Raw genomic sequence first — 27337 nt, 5'->3', positions numbered from 1 at the left:
GGTGGTGTATTTATCACTGAAGACAAAAAACTCAGCTGGCCGGAGTGGCCGTGCAGTTCTAGGTGCTACAGTGTGGAACCAAGTGACTGCTACAGTCGCAGGTTCAAATCTTGCCTCGGGCATGGAAGTGTGTGATGTCCTTAGGTTAGTTAGGTTTAACTAGTTCTAAGTTCTAGGCAACTGATGACCTCAGAAGTTAAGTCGCATAGTGCTCAGAGCCATTTGAAACATTATGGAACAAAAAACTCTGATCCAACAAGGTGGAAATTGAAGCTGCACGTGAGAATTTTTGGGGAAGACTCATAGGATGGACGTAAAATGATAATTGGATCCTTCTATCACTTACTCGACTTACTTCCTGAGGTAACCAATAACTTTGGAGAAAACATTACCTCACTTGCTCGTAAGTTCCCCAGTCATACTGTATCATTGGTGGGTACTTTATCATCCAACAGTTAATTGGAAAATTTTCTATTTTGTTAGTGGTGTGTGTGATAAGACATCCTGTGAAATTTTACTAAATGCCTTCTCTGAAAACTACCTAGAACAGATAGTTAGGAACCCTGCTCATGATGGAAGTAAAGGGTGTTACAAAAAGGTACGGGCAAACTTTCAGGAAACATTCCTCACACACATATAAAGAAAAGATGTTATGTGGACATGTGTTCAGAAGCGCTTAATTTCCATGTTAGAGCTCATTTTAGTTTCATCAGTATGTACTGTACTTCCTCGATTCACCGCCAGTTGGCCCAATTGAAGGAAGGTAATGTTAACTTCGGTGCTTGTGTTGACATGCGACTCATTGCTCTACAGTACTAGCATCAAGCACATCAGTACATAGCATCAACAGATTAGTGTTCATCACAAACGTGGTTTTGCAGTCAGTGCAATGTTTACAAATGCAGAGTTGGCAGATGCCCATTTGATGTATGGATTAACATGGGGAAATAGCCATGGCACGGTACGTTTGTATCGAGACAAATTTCCAGAATGAAGGCGTCCCGACCGGAAGACGTTCAAAGCAATTGATCGGCGTCTTTACGGAGCACGGGACATTCCAGCCTATGACTCGCGACTGGGGAAGACCTCGAACGATGAGGACACCTGCAATGGACGAGTCAATTCTTTGTGTAGTTGACGATAACCCTAATGTCAGCATCAGAGAAGTTGCTGCTGTACAAGGTAACTTTGACCACATCACTGTATGGAGAGTGCTACAGGAGAACCAGTTGTTTCCATACCATGTACAGCGTTTGCAGGCACTATCAGCATCTGATTGGCCTCCACAGGTACACTTCTGCGAATGGTTTCTTCCAACAATGAGTCAATCCACATTTCAGTGCAAATGTTCTCTTTACGGATGAGGCTTCATTCCAACATGACCAAATTGTAAATTTTCACAATCAACATGTGTGGGCTGAAGAGAATCCGCACACAATTGTGCAATCACATCATCAACACAGATTTTCTTTGAACGTTTGGGCAGGCATTGTTGGTGATGTCTTGATTGGGCCTCATGTTCTTCCACCTACACTCAATGGAGCACGTTATCATGATTTCATACAAGATACTCTACCTGTGCTGCTAGAACATGTGCCTTTACAAATACGACACAACATGTGGTTCATTCGCGATGGAGCTCCTGCACATTTCAGTCGAAGTGTTCTTACACTTGTCAACAACAGATTCGGTGACTGATGGATTGGTAGAGGTGGACCAATTCCATGTCCTCCATGCTCTTCTGATCTCAACCCTCTTGACTTTCATTTATGGGGGCATTTGAAAGCCCTTGTCTACACAACCCTGGTACCAATTGTAGACACTCTTCGTGCTCGTATTGTGGACAGCTTTGATACAATACGCCGTTCTCCAGGGCTGTATCAGTGCATCAGGGATTCCAGGCGATGAGGGTGGATGCATGTATCCTCGCTAACGGAGGACGTTTTGAACATTTCCTGTAACAGAGTGTTTGACATCACATTGGTACATTCTGTTGCTGTGTGTTTCCATTCCACGATTAATGTGATTTGAAGAGAAGTAATAAAATGAGCTCTAACATGGAAAGTAAGCATTTCCGGACACATGTCCACATAACATATTTTCTTTCTTTGTGTGTGAGGAATGTTTCCTGAAAGTTTGTCTGTACCTTTTTGTAACACCCTGTATATTGGATCTAATGGCAACAAATACACCTGACTCTTTGAGGATGTCCACATCGAAACTGGTGTCAGTGACCATGATGCAGTTGTGGTAGCAATGATAAAGTAAAGTAAAAAGAACAACTAAAAAAGCAGAAAGATATATATGTTAACTAAACTAGATACAAAATCAGTAATGTCTTATCTCTACGAGGAATGAAAGAATATCTGACAAAGCACTGGATATATATGTACCCAGTAGACCAGTTCATAATGGAGGGAATCTCCATGGTATACAGTCACTGTAAAGATACTTCTGAAGAAAAAGAGACTGTATAACAGGTGTAAAAAAAAGTGTAGGGCTACAGATAGAGAGAAGATGAATGAAAACTATTTGGCTGTCAAGAGAGCAATATTTGATGCCTTTAATGACCACTATAGCAGAATATTGTCAAATGACATTTCAAAAAAATCCAAAGAAATTCTGGTCAAATGTAAAGGCTGTTTGTGGCACCAAAGTTAGTATTCTCTACCTAGTGAATGAGACAGGAATTAAAATTGAGGGTAGCAAAGCAAAAGCTGAAATGCTTAACTCTTTTTTTCAAATGTTCCTTTAGAAAGGGAAACCAAGGAGAGTTGCCCCAATTTAATCCTCCTACTACTGAAAAGATGAATGAAACAAGTATTAGTGTCAGGGTGTTGAGAAACAGATGAAATTGTTCAAACTGAACAAAGCTCCAAGCCCCAATAGAATCTCTGTTAGATTCTATACTGAATTTGTGGCTGAGTTAGCCCCTCTTCTCACTATTATATATCACAGATTCCTCAGGCAAAAAAACCATGCCCAGTTCTTGGAAAAAAGCATAGGCCACACCTGTTTACAAGAAGGGTAATAGAAGTGATCCATAAAGCTACCACCCAATATCCTTGACATCGCTTAGTTGTAGAATTTTAGAACATATTCTGAGCTCAAACATAATGAGATATCAAAGAGAATGACCTCCACAACGGCAAGCAGCATGGTTTTCAAAAACATCGATCATATGATACCCAACTTGCACTTTTCTCACATGACATACTGAAAGCTTTGGATCAAGGCAACCAAGTGGGTGCAGTGTTTCTTGATTTCCAAAAAGCATTTGATGTAGTACCACACCTACACTTGTCATCAAAAACACAATCGTATGAGCTATCAAGAGAAATTTGTGACTGGATGGAGGACTTTTTGGTAGCGAGGACACAGCAAGTTGTCTTGGATGGAGAGTTCTTGTTACCAAATTAGAATCTATATTGTTCTTCCATAACATTTCATACAATTAGCTATTCAAATCTTACAGTGCAGTCAAGTTTTCCTGCAATAACGAATTACATACACAGGAAATAAACTGTTAGCGTAGAATAACCTACAGCTTGGTTTAACTATCATCTGAGCTGTGTCTCCATAAGTTTGAGTTTGGGCCCTTGATTGGTAGACTTGCCAGTGAATATTAGTTTTTGAACAACCTTTTAAAGACTCCACAATAAAATGGTTAACATTACTGACTACTGTGTGGAAGTATCCAGGTTCAGTTCCTGGTAGTTTCTCATATTTCTTTTCTGAATTGGTGAAGTCTGATACAGGATCCAGTCAGCCCTTGTGAGGGCAAATGAGGTGCTGCTTGAATAAAGAAGCATCATCATCAGGATTCATCTACTGGCAATAACAGCTGAAGGGATTGGCAACATGTTGATCACATACCCCAGATCATAGACTATTCCTTGTACTGCCATGTAGGCTGTAGTCATCCAGTTGGAATAAGCCTGAGGCTTAATCAGTGATTGATATTTACATTATGTTACCTTTTAAAGTCATTTAAAATCATTTATTTAGGTTAGGAACAGTATTGGGCCCAGGAATGGACCTTGTGGGACCCTACATGTTTTATTTTTCTAATTCTGAGATTAGTTTCATGTTTGTGATGCATTATGTCTAAGAGACCCTCTGTTTTTTACTATGGGAATGCCAGTAATGCAAAGTAGAATTTTATGATCCACACAGTCAATGACTTTCTGTAAGGCTACAAAATACCAACAGGATATTTTTCTTGTTTAGCCCCACCAGTGCTTCACTTGAGCTAGTTAACAAGTTCTGCTCAGTTAAATGCTTCAGTAGTCAGTCATACGACACTTTCTCAATATAATGAAGAGACTGGAAGGAGTGAAACAGTTGGTGATTAGAGGTGCTTGGTTAACCTCCAGTTCTGCAGGTGTTACCATAGATGTTTAAGTGTCTTAGGAAATATAGATTGATAGGAAATATACTCTGAGTCATTGATTGATTACAAAGATAGCTATCTAAATTTTAATATTCTGCTATGAACACCATCACAGCTAACAGAATCACTACTTTTTAGTGACCTGATTAATTTTGGAATCTTCTTTAGAGATTTATTTTTGAAAAAAATGTTTTTTGGTGGAGTATTCAGACAAAAGCATGCTGGGACTTGGATGTGTTCAAGGGGCACTTTATACCTGTATAATTCAGAGGAGCTTGTGTTAGGCAAGAGAGGATTTATATGATATAAATAATTAACATACAATTGAAAATCTCTGCATTATGCAATATTAATCAATGAGGCCTAAGGGCAATAAAATCTTCTCTTCATAATTTGCAGACTTTGGCAGGGCCTCCCTTCCAAGTGGATAGCTTTTACTGGTGATGCCCTCATAGAATGCTTGAAAGTTCACTAAAAGATAGTCACTTATATTTTGGAACAGACAGAATGTACAACATGTATATTGTAATATTAATTATCTGATGCACCTTCGTGGAATATTAATTTCATTCCACAATTTCAGATGCTGTGACAGTGGTGTTGTACAATACAATGGTCACATTTTGTGAGATGCCAGTTGTTCCACCTGAACAATTTGCTCTTGCAGCTCTTGCCTTCTTCACAGTCAGCTTGGGAGGTGCAACTGTTGGTATTATCTTTGGCCTAATCACTGCTCTTCTGACAAGAACCACAACAGATGTCAGAGGTTTGTTTTTCTAGTAATAATTATGTATAGGCTTGTTTATAAATGAACAGTAATATTTTCAGTATGTTATGATACTCTGCACAATGAGTTAGTGGTCACAGTCACTTTTTGTAGAAGGCAGATTCTTTACAAAATAAAAACAAAATTAAAAAAGGAATTGGGAAATCAGCACTACGGAAAGAAGCAGCACACAACTGAGATCTCAAATCAGGGTGTCCCAGGAGTTCAGAGATATAACAGCAATTATCATTTGAAGCAAAAAGGTCTAGTAAACTTGGACTCCAAAGTCACCTTATAGCAAAGATGCTGAGTCGCAGATGAGCACAAGAAAAAGTCTGTCAAACAAAGATTTTGAGCAAACAGGCCTTCACCAAAACAGACAACACACACACACACACACACACACACACACACACACACACACACACACACACCACACACAAATGCAACTCACACATCTGAGCACAGTCTCTGACTGCCAAGGTCATACTGCGAGCAGTGCTGCATGATGGGAGAAGCAAACTGGATGGTCGGGGTAAGGAAAAGGCTGGGATCAAAAGGGGGAGGGATAGTGGGTTAGTGGTGGAGGATGGTACAATTCTGCTTGTGGGAACATACAGGGACAAGGTGAGGAGATCCTGGATTTCCCATTGTTTGATTTGGGCTTTAAAATGCATACTTTGTGAGCTATGAGCATTTCTTCATCCTCAATATTCTGAAAAATTTCTCTTCTGCTACAAGCTCTTTACATTATTGAAGGTGAACAGGTGCTCATAGTCTTAAGGAATGCATTTTAGAGCCTGTGTTTATTACACTTTTTTTGCTTTGAATGATCATTCCTGTTGTATCCCTGAATATTAATCATTCCTCCTGGGACCCCCTGTACAGGTGTCATCAATCCAAAGTTGTTTTCAACAGCACAGTGTATCACTAGTCATTGTTCTAATGGATTGCCATTGACTTCCTCCAACACTTGATCTGACTTACTCAATCCACTTATTGGGGGATGTACAATTTAATGTAGATTCCAAACCATTGTGTAATTTGGCATTTTTCATGTGAACAAACACTGCCAGAGGTGAATCAAGTGATAAGTGACAGACATAAATTCTGTGACTGAACCAAAGACCTTTTTGATTTGTGGTCAGCACTGTACCACTGAGCCCCCTAGCCTTCAGTAGTTATTTTGAGGTATAAAAGAGGCAGCATTTGGGAGACAAATACTAAAAATCATTACGCTACAAAAAGTGAAACATACATTTTGCAGAACTCCTTGTAACTCTAATATCTATATCATATTTGAAAATGTACTTGTTTTGCTTACTGATTATGAAACATATATGTGTACTATGCATTTGTAAATTTCAATTACATTTTACTTTATTGACACCGAGAGATTTATTCACTTAGGCATTATATCATAAAATGATATTACTGTATATTGCAATGCGATCATTTGTTCATGAAATTTTCCGTTGTATTTACTAAGGCTGTGTTATTGTTGATTCTTGTTGGTTGATTGATTTTATGAAATAGTGCCTCAAAACAGATGGTATCACTATCAGTTTTGACTTATTTTCAAATTATCATCAGCTGATTCATAAACTCGTCAACTGAAGAGGCCTGGAGAGGCACTTGCAGGGTATACAATCGGCATTCTGATTCATGACTATCAGTGTGTAGAGATGTTTTCTCTCTGAGTGCCTCTCCAGGCCAATTCAGTTACTGAGTTACTATGATGATGATGTGGTAATAAATAAAAAAATGGTAATGAAACCATTTGTGCAACCTTAGGCTGAAATACCATCTTTACTGCATGACCACAAAGGAACTACCAGAATGGGAAGGTGATTGATAGATGTGATGTACATGCACATACAAACAAATGATTACAATTTCAGAAAAAAATGTATGATTTATTAAGGAGAAAGAGCTTCACGAATTGAGCAGGTCAGTCATGCATTGGTCCATGTCTAGCCTTTATGCAAGCAGTTATTCAGCTTGGCATTGATTAGCAGAACTGTTGGATGAGCTCCTGAGGGATACCATGCCAAATTCCGTCCAATTGACACTTTAGATTATCAAAATTCTGGGCTGCTTGGAGGGCCCTGCCCATAAACCTCCTAAAATTCCGAATTAGGAAGAGATCTGGTGAACTCACTGCCAAGGTATGGTTTGGCAAGCATACAACTAGCCATAGAAACTCTTGCCGTGTGTGGGAGGGCATTATCTTGCTGAAATGTAAGCCCAGGATGGCTTTCCCCAAAGGGCAACAGAACAGGGCATTGAATATTATCAACATGCTGCTATGCTGTAAGGGTACTGTTGATGACGACCAAAGCAGTCCTGCTAGGGAAAGAAATGGCATCCAGGATGTCTAGGGCATCTCCAGACATGTCTTCACTTTAAATCTCATTGACTGGAGTAGAATGTAATCAGTGATAAGTCCTGCATTGTACTGAGCCCCAATGACTAGCAAAGATATGTCTGGATACATCCTGGACAGCAGTGCCTGATTTCAGTCATCTGCTAACAGAGTCCAAAAGTAAACATATGTAAACAGATCGGCCAACATACAATGTCACTATATAAGTAATGTTTCAAATTACATATGGCTCAGGTTGGCACTAGGCCAGCTTAAATGCAGGACTCTGGCATGGTACTCCAAATGACAAGTGCCACCTGAGTAGTGACACAAAAACAGCCCCTCTAGAGCAAGAGTTTCAAATTATGCATGTAGTCCTCTGGAATTGTATCCAAAACCAAGATATATGGCACAATATGGAATACCTCGTAGTAGATGATCCATTAAACACTAGAAAATGCCAGGGGATGATGAGATTATGATAGGAAACCAGTTATAATAGTAGAGACCATATGGTGCATTGAGCACAAGGTACACTTGTGAGCCTGTATTTGAGAGAATTCAAAAATATACCACTGCAAGGTCAGTTTTACTGAATAAAGTTACTCAGTTTGTACGCTGAGCAAGTGGTAAAACAAACCAAAGAAAAACTTGGAGAAGGAATTAAAGTTCAGGGAGAGGGAATAAAAGCTTTTAGGTTAGCTGATAATATTGTAATTCTGTCAAGAGACAGCAAAGGATTTGGAAGAGCAGTGAAATGGAATGGACTTTGTCTTGAAAGAAGGATCTCAGATGATTATTAAGAAATGTAATATAATATTAATGAAATGTAGTAGAATGAAATCAGGTGATGCTGAGGAAATTAGATTAGGAAATGAGACACTAAAAGTAATTGATGAGTTTTGCAATTTTGACAAAAAAATAATTGCTGATGGCTGAAGTAGGGAGGATATGAAATGTAGATGGGCCATAACACTAAAAAAAGTTACTGAAAAAGAGAAATTTGTTAACATTAAATATAGATTAAGTCTTAGGAAGACTTTTCTGAAGCTATTTTTGTGAAGTGTAGCTAACTTTGTATGGATGTGAAACATGCACAATAAACACTTCAAACAAGCAAAGAACAGAAGCTTTTGAAAGGTGGTGCTACAGAAGAATGCTGAAATTAGATCAGTATATAAGGTACTCATTAAGAGAGCACGGAATAGTATTGAGGAGAAAAGAAATTTATGCCATAACTTGACTAAAAGAAAGGATCAGTTTATAGGATGCATTGCGAGACATCGAGGGATTATCAATGTAGTATTGGAGGAAAATGTGTGAGGTAAAAATTGCAAAAGGAAGACCAAGAGATGAATACAGTAAATAAGTTCAAAAGGATGTTGGTTGCAATGAAGATGCCTGCACAGGATAGAGTAACATGAAGATTTGCATCAAATCAGTTTTTGGACTGAAGGCCACAACAAAAGTAGCAGTAACACTTAATCCCTGTAGGCTGGTGATCCAGTCTGCATAGGGGGAGTGGGGCCCATTTCTATTGCCAAATTCTTTTCTGGCTGCCGTAACATGTTTCCTCATAAAAACATGTTCTTGTAATTAAGAAAGTACTCCAGGCAACTTAAGTGCTACTGGATATGTTAAGGGTTCACGTTTTCATATCAGATGATACAGCTTTAGATATCCTGACAAGAATGTAGCCTTTTCTATTCCTGTGTCAGAAATCTGACAGGCTGTAAAATGGAATTGCAATCACTAGCACTAAGCCTCTTACTCTTCACTTCATTTATTAAATGGTGAGAAAGCTGTAAATATGGGTGGCACAGAAAACATTCCTGTTACAATTGCTAATGTTTGTTCTGTCTGCAACATTGCTATCATTAGCTACTGATAACTCTGCAGGGATGACTGTACAAGCACGTTATCATGATGCAAGAGCCCTCAATTGTCTCACCACATTTCAGGCCATTTCCTTCTCACAGGATTTACTGACATGATCCAACTAAAATGTTACATTCTTCTGCCATCTCTCAGACAGTCAGCCTTCAATTGGCACACACAATTTTGTTTACATTCCTGATATGTACCCTGTTGACAAACGTCTAAGGACATTCCGAATGAGGGTCATCTTTAACTTCCATACAGCCATTTTTAAACCATGTGAACCATTTGTAACACCAAATACAGCTTAAGCACTCTTCACTGCAGGCTTACTGTATCATTTGGTGTGTCTTTGCAAAGTTTTTCTTGAGTTATATGCAAAATTTGATGCAGAAGCATTGTTCCTCTAACTCTGTCACCTTGAAATTTGTAGACTGTGTAACACATCATTCTACTCAACACAGCGTTGAACAATAACTAACAGACATACAACAGAGGAACTTCTGACAGTTACTCATTAAATATGGGTGTGTGAAGGATGTCAACCACATTTTGCTCCAACACTCCATTGATGCGAAATTATGAAAGTTCCGGAATTTTTTGAATGGACCTAGTATGCAGATTTTGGCATGGTCCCATCAGAGTGTACTCCCGGTGAAAAGCCCCATATAGGTAATGGCAGTGATTGACAGTAATCTTTCTCCACCCACTCAGTTTCCAGAGTGATGCAGGTCGGAACCGTTACACATATCTTAAAGATTTTTTTCCCCAGAATGGAATTTTTCACTCTGTAGCAGTCAGCACTGAGATGGGTCATCTTAAAAACTTTAAGGTATACGCCACACCACTACTCTTATAAGAATTTCAGTATTATGAAAAGGTCAGTTGCTACTCACCATATAGTGGAGATGATGAGTCATAGATAGGCACAACAAAAAGATTGTCAGAAAATGAGCTTTCAGCCAACAGGGCCTTCATGGGAGACAGAACACACACACACACACACACACACACACACACACACACACACACACACACACACACATGAGCACAGTTTCTGGCTGATGAGGCCACAATGTGAGCAGCAGTGCATGATGGGAGATGCAACCTGGTGGTGGGGATAAGGAGCAGGCTGGGATGCGAAAGGGGAGAGATGGCAGGGTAGGGGTGGGTACGGAACATTTTTGCTTGTTGTAGCATATAAGAATGATGTGGAGAGAGAGCTAGGTGCAGTCAGGAGCTTAGACAGAGGGTGGGGTGTTAGTGGAAAGATCAGTGTGTGTACATCCTCCAACAGAGGCCTTGTTGACCAAATGCACATTTTATGATAGCCGACGTATGACTCAGTATTTCTACTACATGTATGACTCAGTATTCCTACTACATGCTGAGCAGCAACTACCCTTTTCCTAATATTGTTACATTCTACCCTGGATTTGCCATTGTTGAATATTATATAGTCAGTAAACTTCCAATAAAGATATGTTCACAGAGCACAAAAAGCTTTCATTTACCACAGTCTCTTGTACACATTTTCAAGTCCATAAGGTTTTGTTAATTTTTCAACTCTGTCATCTTTGAGAGTAAGCACACCAAGCAAGGGAACATAATGGTAATGTGCTAGACTCATATTCAGGAGTAGGTTTCAAGTCATCATCTTGCCATCCCTAATTTGGGTTTCTTTAAATCAGTGGACATGATTACTGGCAAAGTTCATCTGAAATGGCTTTCAATATTTCATGCAACCACTCCTCCCCCTACTGTCTTGACCTGAAGCTTCTATAGAGATTGCTTGTCTGGGAAGATGCTTAGGTGACAGTAAATATAATGATGCAGTGAAAGTGACTAAATAAGTGGCACCGAAGCTCCCCTCATTTATGTCTTTCTCAAGACTTATTTAGCAGAACATTACACTTATAATGTTAGGCTTCATTCTTGTGACACAATATGTAAATATTGTATTTTGTATACACATTGTATTGTATAAATATGCATTTTGTATACACATTCATTTCTAAATTTGGAGCGTGAGTTTTGCTGGGGGTTTTCACATGTGCATGGATCATATAGCTGCACCAAAGGTATGTACAATGCAGGGAAAGATGGATTGCTATGTACCACAATGAATATACATTAAGTTGCATACAGGCACAATTAAAAGACACATTTTTATTTTATTTTCTTATTTCTTGTTGTTAATATGTAGAGTAAAGCACAGCATAAAATATTATTAGGGAACAATAACTTTAAAGTATGTAGTTCTGTTCATATACTTACAGAAAGGAAATTGTTGGGTGTCTACATTAACATTATAGAATTTATTTTGATTTTCAGTTGTGGAACCTCTTGCTGTGCTGGGAGTAGCATACCTCTCGTACATTACAGCTGAATTAGTACACTTTTCAGGAATCATAAGGTAAGAACAGGTCATAAATGTTGCAGTGCTTCTTGATTGTTTCCAATTTATGACCTTCTTGTGCTACTTGAGAATTTGGAAGATGTGGTCAGTTCCATCCATGAGAGAAGGCAGACTAGATTTTCTTCTGTTGTGATTTGATAAATGATTCTTTCCTTTCTGACCTCAAATGAGTTATTCAATAAAGTATGCAATTTGCATGGTACTAATAATTAAATTCTCACTAGTAATTTGCTAAGGATTGCAATCTATTTTCCGCTATACAGATTATTTAGAAAAAAATATCTTTTGGCTGTAGTAATTAACACCAAAGTTTAAAACACTAAAAATTAAGTTGATCTAGTAAATGTGTAGTTTATGAGAAACCCATTTCATTGTTTTTGCATGCCTTTATTTCATGAACTTGCTGTACTACAGTGAGGTGTAAAATTTTTAAAAGATTTTATAGCAGATTGCAGAGTCCTTCTACATGATTTTGTGTGGGCAGGGGATACCTACTGAAAATTATTTTCTGTCATAGTTTCATAATTCCTTGAAAAAAAATTATTGGATCAATTAGTGCATTTACAGACACTACCTTAAAATCTCTAGTATCATAAAAACAAATCACTGTAATATTACGAATATCAGATTCCACAGAGTACTTGCTTAGTTGCTGAAAAAGTTTACCCAGTCTTGGAGAAACTCCTCTGAATATTATTCTGTAATAAGGCAAAGAATTAAAGCAATGAAGTTGGTTGTCCTACACATGAAATCAAATTAAATGTTACAGTGTGATCTGTCTGTATTTAATAGTGTGTTACATGGGTACTTGAAGCATAGCTCTTACACTTGTTTGCATTCTGCCAACTCCCATTTCTGTCTCTTCTCCTCCCCATTCCACCTCCCTCCCTCTCTCTTTCTCCCTCCCTCCCTCCCTCCCTCCCTCCCTTCTCCCCCCTCCCCCATCACTCTCTATTACCCCCCCCCCCCCCCCCCCGCCCACCCTCATTTCTGATCTTCTGTGAAGGATAAGACCCTCTTTTCTGAATTTAGGTGAAGGATAAGCACAACAAAGATAAAAGTTGTAGCAGATTATTTATTTCAATCACGGTTGCAATTTAATAAATGAAAATACTAGTTTTGGCCATTGTGAATTACCTTCAGATCTTTTCAACTTTGTTACACTACAACTCTTGAACTTTGTCACTGTATATTGTTGCCTTGGCATTAAAATGCTGCTATGACTTTTACTGCAAGAAGGGGCAGATTAAGGGGACATGTTCTAAGGCATCTGGGAATAGTTCAGTTGTAAATGGCAAGAGATGTAAGGGGAAAATTGCATTAGCAGACAAAGATTACAATAAATGTGTGGTAGGTGTGATAAACATACAAAAGAGGAAAGGATTAGTGTAAAATGGTAAGAGATGGAAAAGACAGTTTTTCAATGCTATACCTAAAGGAAAGAGAATTGAAATTCTTGAAGTTTATATGTCACCATCCATGCTATACCCTATACATGAATATCACCATAAACATGATATTGCTGTCATAGAACACTATCTTATTATTACAATACCAAAACTATCACATTCTTCCTAATCCACATTCCAACCCATAGTTATTCCTCCTTTGAAGGATAAATCTACAAAACATTGTGGAAGAGCCTTGGGTACATACGTGGCATCTTTCTGTGTGAACCTATGTGTGGGTCACCATTAATAATTCATCCTCTCAGACCAATGCCTTAAATTTCTCAATTTGATGAGATTCATTTGTGACATATTTATGATCTGGACATATTGCAAGGATGACCTCTACTCTTTGTTTCTTCATAACATCCAATTATACTCTCAAATTCACTTACCTGACTCTTCTCGCTTTGATGAGTTAGTCCCTGGGTGTCGGTTTGCACCTCTCAGATGCTCCCATGAAAAGCTCTGTATCAAATGTACCAACCACCATCAATACCTCAAGTTTGACAGGTATCATTCATTCTACATTAAAAAATATCTCCTCTATAGCTTTGACAACTGTTGACACCAATTATAGAGTGGGAAGCAGGAGTTATCCTAACACACTGATAAAACTGAAGAATCTTTACAGACCGATAAACAAACTGTACTTTCATCTTGATGGTTGATAAATGGATTTTCTACTGTACAATGGTCACAGGAATTTTCCTTGTGATGAAATGTAGGGCTATGTGTGAAACCAATCAAATCATATGTCAGTGGTGCTGATATTACTGTGCTATATTACAGATGGGAAGACAACCTGCCAGTTGTCTACTGTTCACTGTCATTTTCCACACTATTCCTCTTCTGTCCCAACATTATACTTCTCCTTGCATAATCTCTCTCTCTCTCTCTCTCTCTCTCTCTCTCTCTCTCTCTCTCTCTCTCTCTCTCTCTCTTTCTCTCTCTCTCTGAATCCACCCTGTTAATTTTGTGACCGTTATAAAATAAATCCCAATGCCTCTGTCTGTCTTCTCCTGTCACCTATTATTCTCTCCCTCTCATAGCCACACATGTCTCTCTCTTTCTTAATGCATGTCCGACTGGGCAGTCCTGGTAAACAGTCAGTGTAGCCACAGAGGCACAGGTGTGTACAATCTTTGCCGCTCAGAGATCTAGGAATGGCTGGAGTAGGATGTTTGCAGCCATGGGGTGAGGAAATGCATGGGGACCCTTTACTGTTCAGTGCTGGCAACTTCATGTGTCGTATGTATCATTTGCTTCAGTAGATATGACATATGAAACTAGTTTGAATAAGTTGGTGGTAGCTCCGACAGCTTCTGACATCTACCAACAAGTACCAATCTTTGGCAGGCATGAAGTTGTAGCAGTCAGACAATAAACCATATATTTATCATTGTGTAAGACAGTTTCTAATGTTCCTTGTTCATATTTAGTGACTGAATCTCAGTCCATGATTTTTTTGTGTCATACGGTGCAACAATATAGCATGAACAAAAAGACAGTGAGACAGTTAACAAACAAAGAAAAGTGGACCGCTATTAAGGAAGTGGGCAAAAATTCACAGATGAAGTGTGTTGATATTCCACAAAAACTGAACATTCCTCCATATTAAATACAGTAGTGAGCAAACAAAAATAGTTAAAACAGCATGTTTGGAGAAGAACACAGTAAACAAAAATAAGTATATGAAGGTCAGTTTCCAGAACTGGAAAGCATGCTAGTCAAGTGGATAAAACAATCTCATGCTTCAAATATTTCAGTTGATGGTAGTTTGATTCTTGCTAAAGCAATATACACTGGTGTGCAAAACTTATGGGCATATTGCCTCCTTTCACCATAAGTAATGTACCCAGGAACTTTAATGAACATGATTGTTTTAGTGGTTTCAGTGTTACGATATGGAAAGCCATGATGTTGAATGGGTGTATTGGCCTCCAAATCTTTGAGCACAGTACATTCACTGCTCAATGTTATTGTGACACTGTACTCCTTCCCCATGGGCTTCTTTTCAGGGTTGCATTTTGCTCTGACTTCATTTCTACAAATGACAAATTGCAACCAAATTGGACAGTGCAAGTGGAGAAGGCGTTGGAACCAGAGGATATTTGGCAAATGGACAGGTCTGCTCACTGACCCATTGTGTATTCCATTAAGCAAGTGTGGGATGCATTGGGAAGATGTACTGCAGCATGTGTATATGCACTAATGAATATCTAACAACTGTCAACCAGACTGCTGGAGGAATGGAATGCCCTACCATAAGAACTCTTTACCAGCCTCGTGACCAGCATGCTTTGCTGTCTGTGGTGCTCACACACCCTATTAAGATTGATGTCTCATCTTTTATAATGTCCAGGAGACCATTATAAATTGAGATGACTTCAGTGTAATTATTGTTTGTGAATAAAAGTATAACTTTTGATCATCTTATTAGGCATTTCTTGCAGTTACTTTCTGTACTATAATGTAGCAGTTCTTTCTATGTATGGTCCGAGTTTCATTGAGCTTTGTTATTTGGCTGTGACACATCTTGTGAATGTCACTTTCATTCTTAAGTTTCACACATTAACGTATTTGGTACAAAATGTGGAACTCACAGATTTCAGAGTATCCAGTGGTTATATTGAAAGTTACTGACACAATTTACTGAAGAAATATGTTCAAGGTAATCCTGGAAGCGTTAACATTGGCACTATTCAGTCATGGAAAAACACTCTTCCATCAGTTATAGAAAGGTACAGCCCCAATGAAGTTTGTAATGCATATGAAATGGACTATTTTTTCACCTTCTGCCTGGCAAGGTGCTAAATACTATGGGAAAAAATTTAGTAAAAAGTGGCTAACTGTCTTCTCATGTTATATTGAAAGTCAAATAGAGAAACTGGTGCCACTAATAACTGAAAAGGTGAAGAGTCCATGATGCTTTAAAAATTTGTAGACATTTCCATGTAAATATGCATCTAATGCAAAAGCATTAGTAACAACAACTATATTAACATTTCTTGCATGCCTGGGATGTGAGGCTGTATGTTAAAAATAGGAAAGTCATACTGTTTATTGACTAACGTGCAGTGCATTCCTAAATTAAGTCACAGCTATGCAATACAAATGTGTCTCTTCCTCCCAACTGTGTAAGCTACTTTCAGCCATTTCACCAAGGCATTATAAATTGACTGAAAGAAAAATATAGGAAGATACATGTACCTTTCTTTGTTCTGCAATGAGAAATGTAACGATCTTGAACACTGTGTATTTTGTAAGAAGTGCATGGGATTTCATGCAAGAATCCACAATCTCAAACTGCTTCAAGCCTGGAATTCATCAGATGCTTACAGAAGATATCACACCATAAGGAAAGGTATTACAACTGAACAAGGCAGCAAGTAATGGGACAAGAAGAAAACTCTGAACATTAGCTTCAATGCATATGTTGCATGTGATGGACGTATTGCCATCTGATTGTGCATGACAAATGATGAAGTCCTGCAGGAACAGATGATGGAGAAACAAGAAGAAAGCGAAGATGAACCAGAATCTTTGCCAGTTCCTACAGTATTAAAAGCTGTTGAAGCAATGGACACTGTTAAATATTATGTGTTGTCTTTGAAGTCAATGAAGAAGTGAGGAATGTATTAACTAAGAGGGAGAATACTGTATTCAAATTAGGTCTAAAGAAACCATAAACTATTGCTGTTGTTGTTGTTGTTGTTGTTGTTATGGTCGTCAGTCCTGAGACTGGTTTGATGCAGCTCTCCATTTGCAAGCTTCTTCATCTCCCAGAACTTACTGCAACCTACATCCTTCTGAATCTGCTTAGTGTATTCATCTCTTGGTCTCCTTCTATGAGTTTTACCCTCCACGCTGCCCTCCAATGCATCCCTTGATGCCTCAGAACATGTCCTACCAACCGGTCCCTTCTTCTTGTCAAGTTGTGCCACAAACTCCTCTTCTCCCCAATTCTTTTCAATACCTCCTCATTAGTTATGTGATCTACCCATATAATCGTCAGCATTCTTCTGTAGCATCACATCTTGAAAGTTTCAATTCTCTTCTTGTCCAAACTATTTATCATCCATGTTTCACTTCCATACATGGCTACACTCCATACAAGTAGTTTCAGAAAATACTTCCTGACACTTAAATCTATACTCTATGTTAACAAATTTCTCTTCTTCAGAAACGCTTTCCTTGCCATTGTCAGTCTACATTTTATATCCTCTCTACTTTAACCATCATGAGTTATTTTGCTCCCCGAACAGCAAAACTCCCTTACTACTTTAAGTGTCCCATTTCCTAATCTAATTCCTCAGTGTTGCCTGACTTAATTCGACTACATTGCATTATCCTTGTTTTGCTTTTGTTGATGTTCAGCTTATATCCTTCTTTCAAGACACTGTCCATTCCGTTCAAGTGCTCTTCCAGGTCCTTTGCTGTCTCTGACAGAATTACAATGTCATTGGCGAACCTCAAAGTTTTTACTTCTTCTCCATGAATTTTAATACCTACTCCGAATTTTTCTTTTGTTTCCTTTACTGCTTGCTCAATATACAGACTGAATAAGATTGGGGAGAGGCTACAACCCTGTCTCACTCCTTTCCCAACCACTGCTTCCCTTTCATGCCCCTCAAGTCTTATAACCGCCATCTGGTTTCTGTACAAATTGTACTTTACCCGTGCCACCTTTAGAATTTGAAAGAGAGTATTCCAGTCAATATTGTCAAAAGCTTTCTCTAAGTCTACAAATGCTAGAAATGTAGGTTTGCCTTTCCTTAATCTAGCTTCTAAGATAAGTCATAAGGTCAGTATTATTCTACGGAATCCAAACTGATCTTCCCCGAGTTTGGCTTCTACCAGTTTTTCCATTCGTCTGTAGAGAATTCGCATTAGTATTTTGCAGCTGTGACATATTAAACTGATAGTTTGGTAATTTTCACATCTGTCAACACCTGATTTCTTTGGAATTGGAATTATTATATTCTTCTTGAAGTCTGAGGGTATTTGCCTGTCTCATACATCTTGCTTACCAAATGGTTGAGTTTTTTTAGGACTGGCTCTCCCAAGGCAGTCAATAGTTCTAATGGAACGTTGTGTACTCATGGGGCCTTGTTTCAACTCAGGTCTTTCAGTGCTCTGTCAAACTCTTCATGCAGTATCGTATCTCCCATTTGATCTTCATCTACATCCTCTTCCATTTCCATAATATTGTCCTCAAGTACATCACCCTTGTATAGACCCTCTATATACTCCTTCGACCTTTCTGCTTTCCCTTCTTTGCTTAGAACTGGGTTGCCATCTGAGCTCTTGATATTCATACAAGTGGCTTTCTTTTCTCCAAAGGTCTCTTTAATTTTCCTGTAGGCAGTATCTATGTTACCTCAAGTGAGACAAGCCTCTACATCCTTACATTTGTCCTCTAGCCATCCCTGCTTAGCCATTTTGCACTTCCTGTTTATCTCATTTTTGAGGTGTTTGTATTCCTTTTTGCCTGCTTCATTTACTGTGTTTTTATATTTTCTCCTTTCAACAATTAAATTCAATATTTCTTCTGTTACCCAAGGATTTCTACTAGCCCTCATCTTTTTACCTACTTGATCCTCTGCTGCCTTCACTACTTCAACCCTCAGAGCTACCCATTCTTCTTCTGCTGTATTTCTTTCTCCCATTTGTGACAATTGTTCCCTTATGCTCTCCCTGAAACTCTGTACAACCTCTGGTTTATCAAGTTTGTCCAGGTCCCATCTCCTTAAATTCCCACCTTTTTGCAGTTTCTTCAGTTTTAATCTACAGTTCATAACCAATAGATTGTGGTCAGAGTCCACATCTGCCCCTGGAAATGTCTTAAAAATTTAAAACCTGGTTCCTAAATCTCTGTCTTACCATTATATAATCTATCTGATACCTTCCAGTATCTCCAGGATTCTTTCATGTATACAACCTTCTTTTATGATTCTTGAACCAAGTGTTAGCTATGATTAAGTCATGCTCTGTGAAAAATTCTACCAGATGGCTTCCTCTTTCATTTCTTACCCTCAATCCATATTCACCTACTATGTTTCCTTCTCTCCCTTTTCTTACTCTTGATTTCCAGTCACCCATGAATATTAAATTTTTGTCTCCCTTCACTACCTGAATAATTTCCTTTTATCTCATCATACATTTCATCAATTTCTTCATCATCTGCAGAGCTAGTTGGCATATAAACTTGTACTTGTAGGCATGGGCTTTGTGTCTGTCATGGCCACAATAATGCATTCACTATGCTGTTTGTAGTAGCTTACCTGCACTCCTATTTTTTTATTAACTATTAAACCTACTTCTGCATTACCGCTATTTGTTTTTGTATTTATAACCCTTGTTCCTCCTGCCAATGAACTTAATTAATTCCCACTATATCTAACTTTAACCTATCCATTTCCCTTTTTAAATTTTCTAACCTACCTGCCCGATTAAGGGATCTGACATTCCACGCTCCCATCTGTAGAATGCCAGTTTTCTTTCTCCTGATAACGTCGTCCTCTTGAGTAAGACAGGAGTGTATACTGAGTCTTATTGCACTGTAGAGTATTCAGGTTAAGTTAGTTCATTAAAGTGACAACTTTGATTACAAATCACATTCTCTTGTGTCTACTAGTTCACAAGGTAGCTAGTGGTGGAGGAATGTATCCAGATGGGTTCACTTCACCACCAGCTTTTCTGAACTGTGCAGATGGGAGTTATCTTTCCAACACATTCTCTGCTTCCAAAATTATCCCAGCCCCAACCTACAGTACACACTGCCACCATATTCCCCACCCAATAGTACCCACCCCCTCACCCTATCACCCACTCCACTCTCACATTCCCTCACCCTTTTTGTGCCACCCTCTGCCAATGCACCTGTCCATCCTTTACCCTTCCCTGCTCCCCTTCCTTTTCTGCTTCCCTCCTTCTCCATTCCCTTCCTTTTTTGCTCTCCTTGGTTTGCTCTCCTCTCTTTTTCTGCTGTCCTCTTTTTCCTTACATCCCTTACATCCCATCCCATCTTCTGGCACTGTGGTTGACCATCTCTCATCTCTGCACGCTCTGCCAGACAGAACTTTTCTACCCCCCTCCCCCACCCTTCCCCACCCACCCCACTGATTCAGTTCTATGGGGCAGTATTCTGCACTTCCATGGAACCTGAGATAGTAATCAAAGGTATCAAGACAGCTGTGGACAGAGTAAGAATTATTGTGTACCATATATCATGCTTGATGTCTTCCCAACATTGATGGTACCTTCCAGCAAGAGAACTGTCCATGTGACAGTCGCCCTTCATTTGGAGTTGCCAGTTGTGGTGAACAAGTGTGCATGATGTGTACTTGCCTGTATGAATGTTTTTACATTTTCTTTTCATTGTGCCTGTCCACAACTCAATAGGTCATCTTTAATGTGAATAGCAGTTTATCCTATTCCTAATATTGTTATTCCAAACTGGAGTTTCCATTGTTTGACAAAGGGCAGATTGTTATAGCCTGGGACATGGGAATGAGCATCTTAGGAACAGTGAAGCTGGACAGCTGTTCAGGTACTACTGTCATGAGTATAAATGAAAAGTAGTTGATTGAAGGCAGGGGAACCACAAGTAGGTGCCAAGCCATTAGATGTCTGTTCAGCTCACTTTGTTGAATGTGATGCTCCTCAGCAGGCAACACCTGTATGATCTAATGTTGACCAAATAACATCATTAGTCAAAATTGCAGTGGGCATGGAATCATTAAGACTCAGCTATGGATCAATGTAAATGTTTCACTTGGTCAGATGAATTGTATTTTTTGTTGCACCCAGCCGATACTTGATTTCAAATATTCCATCATCCAGGTAAGTAAATGCCTGACATATTCATTGCCCCATGATTCAGTCCTATGGGGCAGTATTCTGCTGCGAGGACTTCATCTGCACTTCCATGGAACCTGAGATAGTAATCAAAGGTATCAAGACAGCTGTGGACAGAGTGAGAATTATTATGTACCACATCCATCATATCATGCTTGATGTCTTCCCAATATTGATGGTACCTTCCAGCAGGAGAACTGTCCACATCACAAAGGTTTGAGGAACATGATAGTGGACTCACATTGATATCTTGGCTGCCAGATCCACCTGATTTTAACCCAATGAAACACAATCGGGGTGCTACAGGCTTCCAGCTCTGCACCTACATTTACAAGAATTGTCTGTCCCATGCATAAATATCTTTTGTCACATACTTCCAGAAACACCAAGGACTTACCAAATCTGTGACACACAGAACTGTTGCTGTATTGCATTTCAAATGTAAACCAAAGCGCTAATAAACTGGTAGTCATGATGTTTCGGTTCATTAGTGTCTATTGCTTTTGAAATGATTGGCATAAATGTATTCCAACATAAAGCTATTTTATAATCACTTACAGGGCCTATATCAGTAAAGAATGAATATGCCAACATGCCAGATAATATTATCCTACTGATAGTACTGAAGCATGTGAAAAATTTTAGTCCTTCATTTTTCCCTGGAGTGAGTGAGTGTGTGTGTGTGTGTGTGTGTGTGTGTGTCTGTGTGTGTGTGTGTGTGTGTGTGTGATATGGTTTCTCAAGTTCTTTCCTTTCTGAAATGAAGAAAGTATTTCTGAATTCCTAAACTTAACTTAAAGTTGTGTGTGTTTGTGGTGGTGGTGGGGGAGGGGGGGGGGGGTGACAGGTCACCTACAGTTACTCCTGCCTAGGTAATTGATAAATAATTACTCCTTTACTACTACACATTCCATTTAAATTTATAATTCTTCCATGTTTCTCACTCTACTTCCTGTGATCCAAATATAAGACATAAATAATATCTTCACTGTTCAAGTGCTCAAATTTTTTGCACATAGTCATAATACCAACAATAAAAGTAATATGAATCTGTTTTGTCAAGCTCTGTTTAATTACATAACTTTTTATATATGTTTACCATGTTATGAGACTTGTATTTGAATTTTCAAGCTATATTTTTGTTATCTTTATACGTTACCTACAGCAACTGGTATGAAATATAACAAATTATGTATTTAATCAAAGAGTAGCATTTTATTCTCCATTTTTAGACAGAATATGTTGATGATAATTTATTGACATTGCTTTGTGAGTGAACAGTGAAGCATTGGTATTTGTCACATAACCTGAAAGATACATTGCTGGATGTGAGGCAGTAATGTTTTTCTGCTGTTTTATTGCTTATTTTTGTTCCTTGTATTTCTCACCTTTCAATCACACATGTCTATAGAATTTTTCTGCGATTATTGTGATCAGCTTTTTAGAGTAAACATGCTATTAGGTCCTGAAATTGCTGATAAAGCTACTGCTTAGGTGGAAAATGGTTGCAGTATGCATTATGCAGCAGTGGGATATACACTTTCCATGATTTCCAGAACCATTAGAAGGCACAAGGAAACTGGAGGCTCTGCAGGGAAACCTGGAGAAGGCCCGAGAAGAGCAACATCAGAAAGACATGATCACTTCTTACCGTTCTTCTCCACTATCATTACACTAAGGCCACTAAAGCCTGAAATAAACTCCACCAAGTCCAAGGGGTCAATGCTAGTGAGACAACTGTCCAGACAAGACTGGAAGAAGACAATCTTCTATACAGGAAACCTGCTACAGGTGACATAATCACCATAGGGCATCACACAGCTTGACTAGAGTTTGCATGTGAAAATAGAGGTTGGAGAGTGCAATGATGGGAGAAAGTATTGTTCACCAGTGAGTCACAGTTTGACCTGTGATCACCTGATGATAGAGAGAGGGTTTGAATAAGGCCTTGGGAAAGGTAGCCACTAGCTCATTTTCATTGAAGGTGCCTTTTTGGGATGGTTCTCTGATGGGGCACGCAGGAATTAGTATGACTGCAGAGATGGATTTGATCCTCATGCAGAATGGGGGCCTTATAGTAATTCAGCATGTGGAGCAAATCCTTTTGGAGCATGTTGGCTTTTCAATCCATTTATCAGTAATTGTTTAACACAAATGCTTGATAACAAATGCCCACATGATGTAAGAATTGTGTGAGAGTTCTTGGATGAGGTGGATATTCCAGCTATGACTTGGCATGCTCAAAGCCCAGATGCAAATAGTATTGTGAGTAGGTAGGATTGGGGGGAGAGAAGGTCTTTGCAGAATGCAGAACTATTCAGAAACCCTGAAGCGCTTATGGGAACCCCTCCTGAAAGAATGGAAGGTTATTCAAGAATAGGTAATGCAAACTTTTGAAGGTGTAAAGAGAGGTCTGTGAAGTGAAGCATGAGATGCAGAAAACTAAAACACAGGAATGTTACCTTCATGAACTTTCTCAAAATTTGCTTGCAGTGGCTCTGTGTCTGAATTACTTTGTTTAGAATCAGTTTTTTTATATCATTGTCAGACACCTAGATGCATCTGCACCACAATATTTTATCATAAAATAGTAGATTAGTGTCACAAAATTGTCTCAACTTTAAAACAAATTTTTAAGAAATTGGGGTTATTTTATTTATTTTATTTAATTTTTTAATATTTTGCCACTCAGTGCATTAATATGTGCCACAAAAATGTAATGTATATTATGTAAGTGTAACATTTTTCCCCTCCTTCCACAAATTATTCCTTTGGTTAGAAATCATTTATAAAGTCACTGAAACATGTGCCATGTAATGATTTTAAGTCACTGATTGTCAGTAAATTATTGTTTGTTACAGTATTACTTTCTGTGGTCTTGTGCAGGCTCACTATGCTCTCAAGAATATTTCACGGAAATCATACACAACAGTTAAATATTTTACAAGGATGTTGAGGTAAATTATCATCATTTGTGTTATGTTAAACTTATTTGCATAGCTTAAGATAGAAACTGAGTGAATGTAATTTCAATAAACAATAGAATTACTAAAGACAATTACTCACCATGTAGAGAAAACATCGAGCAATTGATAGGTACCCAAACAACAAATTAAGCATGTAAGAGTAGGAGTGGTTGTCTTATATGAAAAAGGTAGAGTGTAGACAGTTGAGAGAAGCAGAAAGAAGTGGAAAAAGCTCTTTCCACTGTTGTTTAATTTTGGAGTAATGTATTTCCAAGTAGCCATTTATACAGAATGCAATAAGATTATCTGCCTAGAATCACCATGAACTTCTGGAATATGCTGTGCAGCCTTCTACAAGAAGTGAAGAAGAGAAAGAAATTTCTGTTGAAATAAATATGCATCTAACATGTTAACAATGTAGAAAAAGATAGATTACTACTTACCATAAAGATGACACATTAATTTGCAGACAGGCACACTTAAAAGACACTTACACATCAGCTTTCTACCACAGCCTGTGTCAGAAAAAGAAAGAGAAACACTAACACACCCAAGCACACCTCACGCACACATGACCAGAAACTCTGACAGCTCAGGCTAAATTGTATTCTGTGAGGTGTGTGTGTGTGTGTGTGTGTGTGTGTGTGTGTGTGTGTGTGTGTGTGTGTGTGTGTGTGTGTGTGCGTGCGTGTGCGTGTGTGTGCATGTGTACGTGCGTGGATGAGGTGTGTGTGAGGTGTGCTTGCTTGTGTGGATGAATAGTGCGATCTTTTACTGAGGAAGGCTGTGGCCAAAAGTTAGGTGTAAGTCTTTTTTAATTGTGCCTGTCTACAACTTAATGTGTGATCTTTACAGTAATCAGCAATCTATCTTTTTCTACATTGTTGATGTTCCTACCTGGAGTTTCCATTGTTTTCTAATATGTTTGTAATATTATAGTTAAATCAAACTATTCCATGACAAAAACAGCTCATGGAAAAAAACAGTCTTAGCAAGGCTAATGAGACTATTTATGTTTTTAAATGCTTCATAGTGTATCACAACAAAAACAAAGGTTGCAAACTCTGTCATTCATCTTCTGAGAAGGACTTGCTTAATTCAGAAGTCCAAGAATGAGAGTGATATTAACAAATGTCAGAAGCTCTTTGAAGTTGCTCACTTTAACTTGCTGTGCAGAAAAAAGTGAGAAGACCCATTATTGTTTGATTAAACTACTGGTGATAATTCCCTGAAAACTGTAACAACTATAAAATACCTGTGAGTATTGATCCTGAGTGACCTAAAATGGAACAATCATATAAACTTAGTCATAGCAAAAATGGATGCCACACTGAGATTCATTGGAAGAGTCCTAAGGAAATGTAGTTTACCCAAAACTCCCATTCAACTAGTTCTTGATTATTGCTCTTCAGTCTGCAACACTTACCAGGTAGGATTAATAGAGGAGAAAGAGATGATCCAGAGAAATGTAAGTATGAGAGTGGCCAGGATATGATCATGAACCTTCAGTGTCAGATACTACAAAAGAAGCTTCACATGTCATCACATCATGGAGAGCTTTACTGTAAAATTCTAAGAGTTGGAGAAATTTGAGCCTCAGTAGATGCTTACTGAATATTACTCTTCATGCAGCACATTTGTAAATGGAGCAGAAAAGGGGAAATTGATGCGCTATCAGAAGTATTTATAGAATGAGATTTTCACTCTGCAGCAGAGTGTGTACTGATATGAAACGTCCTGGAAGATTAAAACTGTGTGCCGGACCGAGACTCGAACTCGGGACCTTTGCAAAGGTCCTGAGTTCGAGTCTCAGTTCAGCGCACAGTTTTAATCTACCAGCAAGTTTCAGAACTTAAATTACCAGCAAGTTTCAGAACTTAAATTAAAAAGTGACACTATTAATTGTTTTCCAATGTGACACATCACTGGATATCAACGTAATTTTTTTTTCTTTGTTTCAGTTCCACAAGTGATGCTGTTATTTTTCTATTCTTAGGAATGGTACTAGTGAGTGATCGACATATATGGCATACAGGCTTTGTTATGTGGACACTTGTGTTATGTTTAGTTTGCAGGTTTCTTGGTAAGTTTTAAAAAAATGCTTATGAATAATAATTTTTAAGTCTTATGCTGAACAATTATGTTTTTTTAACAAAACTGTAAATATCATTTCCAATAACAAAAAAACAGGTACAGAATAATAATAACTGGTAAAATTTCATGTCAATATAATGATAATTAAAACACTAGCAACTTTAAACATAAACCTACTGCACCAATTAATGGTATTGAATAGTTCAGGCTACCCTACTTTACTTATGAACCATTTGGTTTTCATACATTGCAATGACCTGAGAAATAAGTCTGGGTTGATGTGACACTTATGTCCTCTATTCCTCTTGCAAATTTTGTGGCAGATATCTTGTCTTCTGTTGAAGTCATTCCTGTCCATCACTACAAGCAGTCCTGACCAGTCAGTTCATGTGTCCAACATATTCTATTTATTGATTCTTATTTATCTTGAAAATCAGTCAACACATAAGTCTGTAGCATACAGTATTATATATAGATCTTGAAAAGTTTGGAGAGAAGTAAGATCAAATTAAATATTCAAATCATGTGCTGGACTGTCTGTGAAAGGTTTGGATCTGGATTCCAATCCAATACTGATTATTTATAAGAAGTGGATTTGAAGATATTGGCTGAAACACTGTAAATTTCCTCCAATTTGCACACTCTAAAAATTCTGAATTTTCTTAGAAATGTGAAGAACAATGTAGGCTCTTCACATCATCCTCCTTCAAAAGTTTGAAAAGGTGCATTGTTATAAGTGTTACTTGAAAATTATTTAAGTATATCCTCCAGCTAAAATCAAAATTTAGAATCATAGTATGCTAGGAGAGGTGATCGCAGTTTGGAACACTTTTCAGACTTTTGGCACTAACGACCCCTGTAATAGAAGCTTAATATATTATCATCTTCCACTTTTAACTGATAGCATTCACTTTATGTTTACTGCAGTCTATTCCTGAAATGTAAAAAAAAAAAAGTACTCCAGAAAAGTAAGGTTTTCCGAATGTGGTAAACTGTTCCATGGTACAACATGGTCATATACCTAAACACAAATATTCTGTGGGAGCTTTGCCAGTGGTAGCGCCAACAGAGAAGATCAGATTTTCTCACCAGCAAGGCAGCAGCTGTGAGTGGAATATCTTGAAGGAGGTTAGTGTATTCTGAGC

General features: G+C 38.3%; 1 protein-coding gene across 3 annotated transcripts in view; it reads left to right on the top strand.

The window, feature by feature from the left end:
• LOC126365988 (sodium/hydrogen exchanger 2-like) overlaps positions 1–27337 on the top strand; it is a 457436-nt gene that overhangs the window by 351276 nt on the left and 78823 nt on the right. For all 3 annotated transcript variants that reach the window (XM_050008801.1, XM_050008803.1, XM_050008802.1), the window contains 4 exons: positions 4977–5159; positions 11737–11818; positions 23994–24089; positions 26060–26181. In XM_050008801.1, coding sequence (XP_049864758.1) covers positions 4977–5159; positions 11737–11818; positions 23994–24089; positions 26060–26181 — 483 coding nt within the window. The remainder of the gene's footprint in view (positions 1–4976; positions 5160–11736; positions 11819–23993; positions 24090–26059; positions 26182–27337) is intronic.

The sequence above is a fragment of the Schistocerca gregaria genome, chromosome 4 (genome assembly GCF_023897955.1).
Source record: "Schistocerca gregaria isolate iqSchGreg1 chromosome 4, iqSchGreg1.2, whole genome shotgun sequence".
Classification (NCBI taxonomy): domain Eukaryota; kingdom Metazoa; phylum Arthropoda; class Insecta; order Orthoptera; family Acrididae; genus Schistocerca; species Schistocerca gregaria.
The sequence above is the reverse complement of the archived record's forward strand: the minus strand, read 5'-3'. Positions and strand labels throughout refer to the sequence as shown.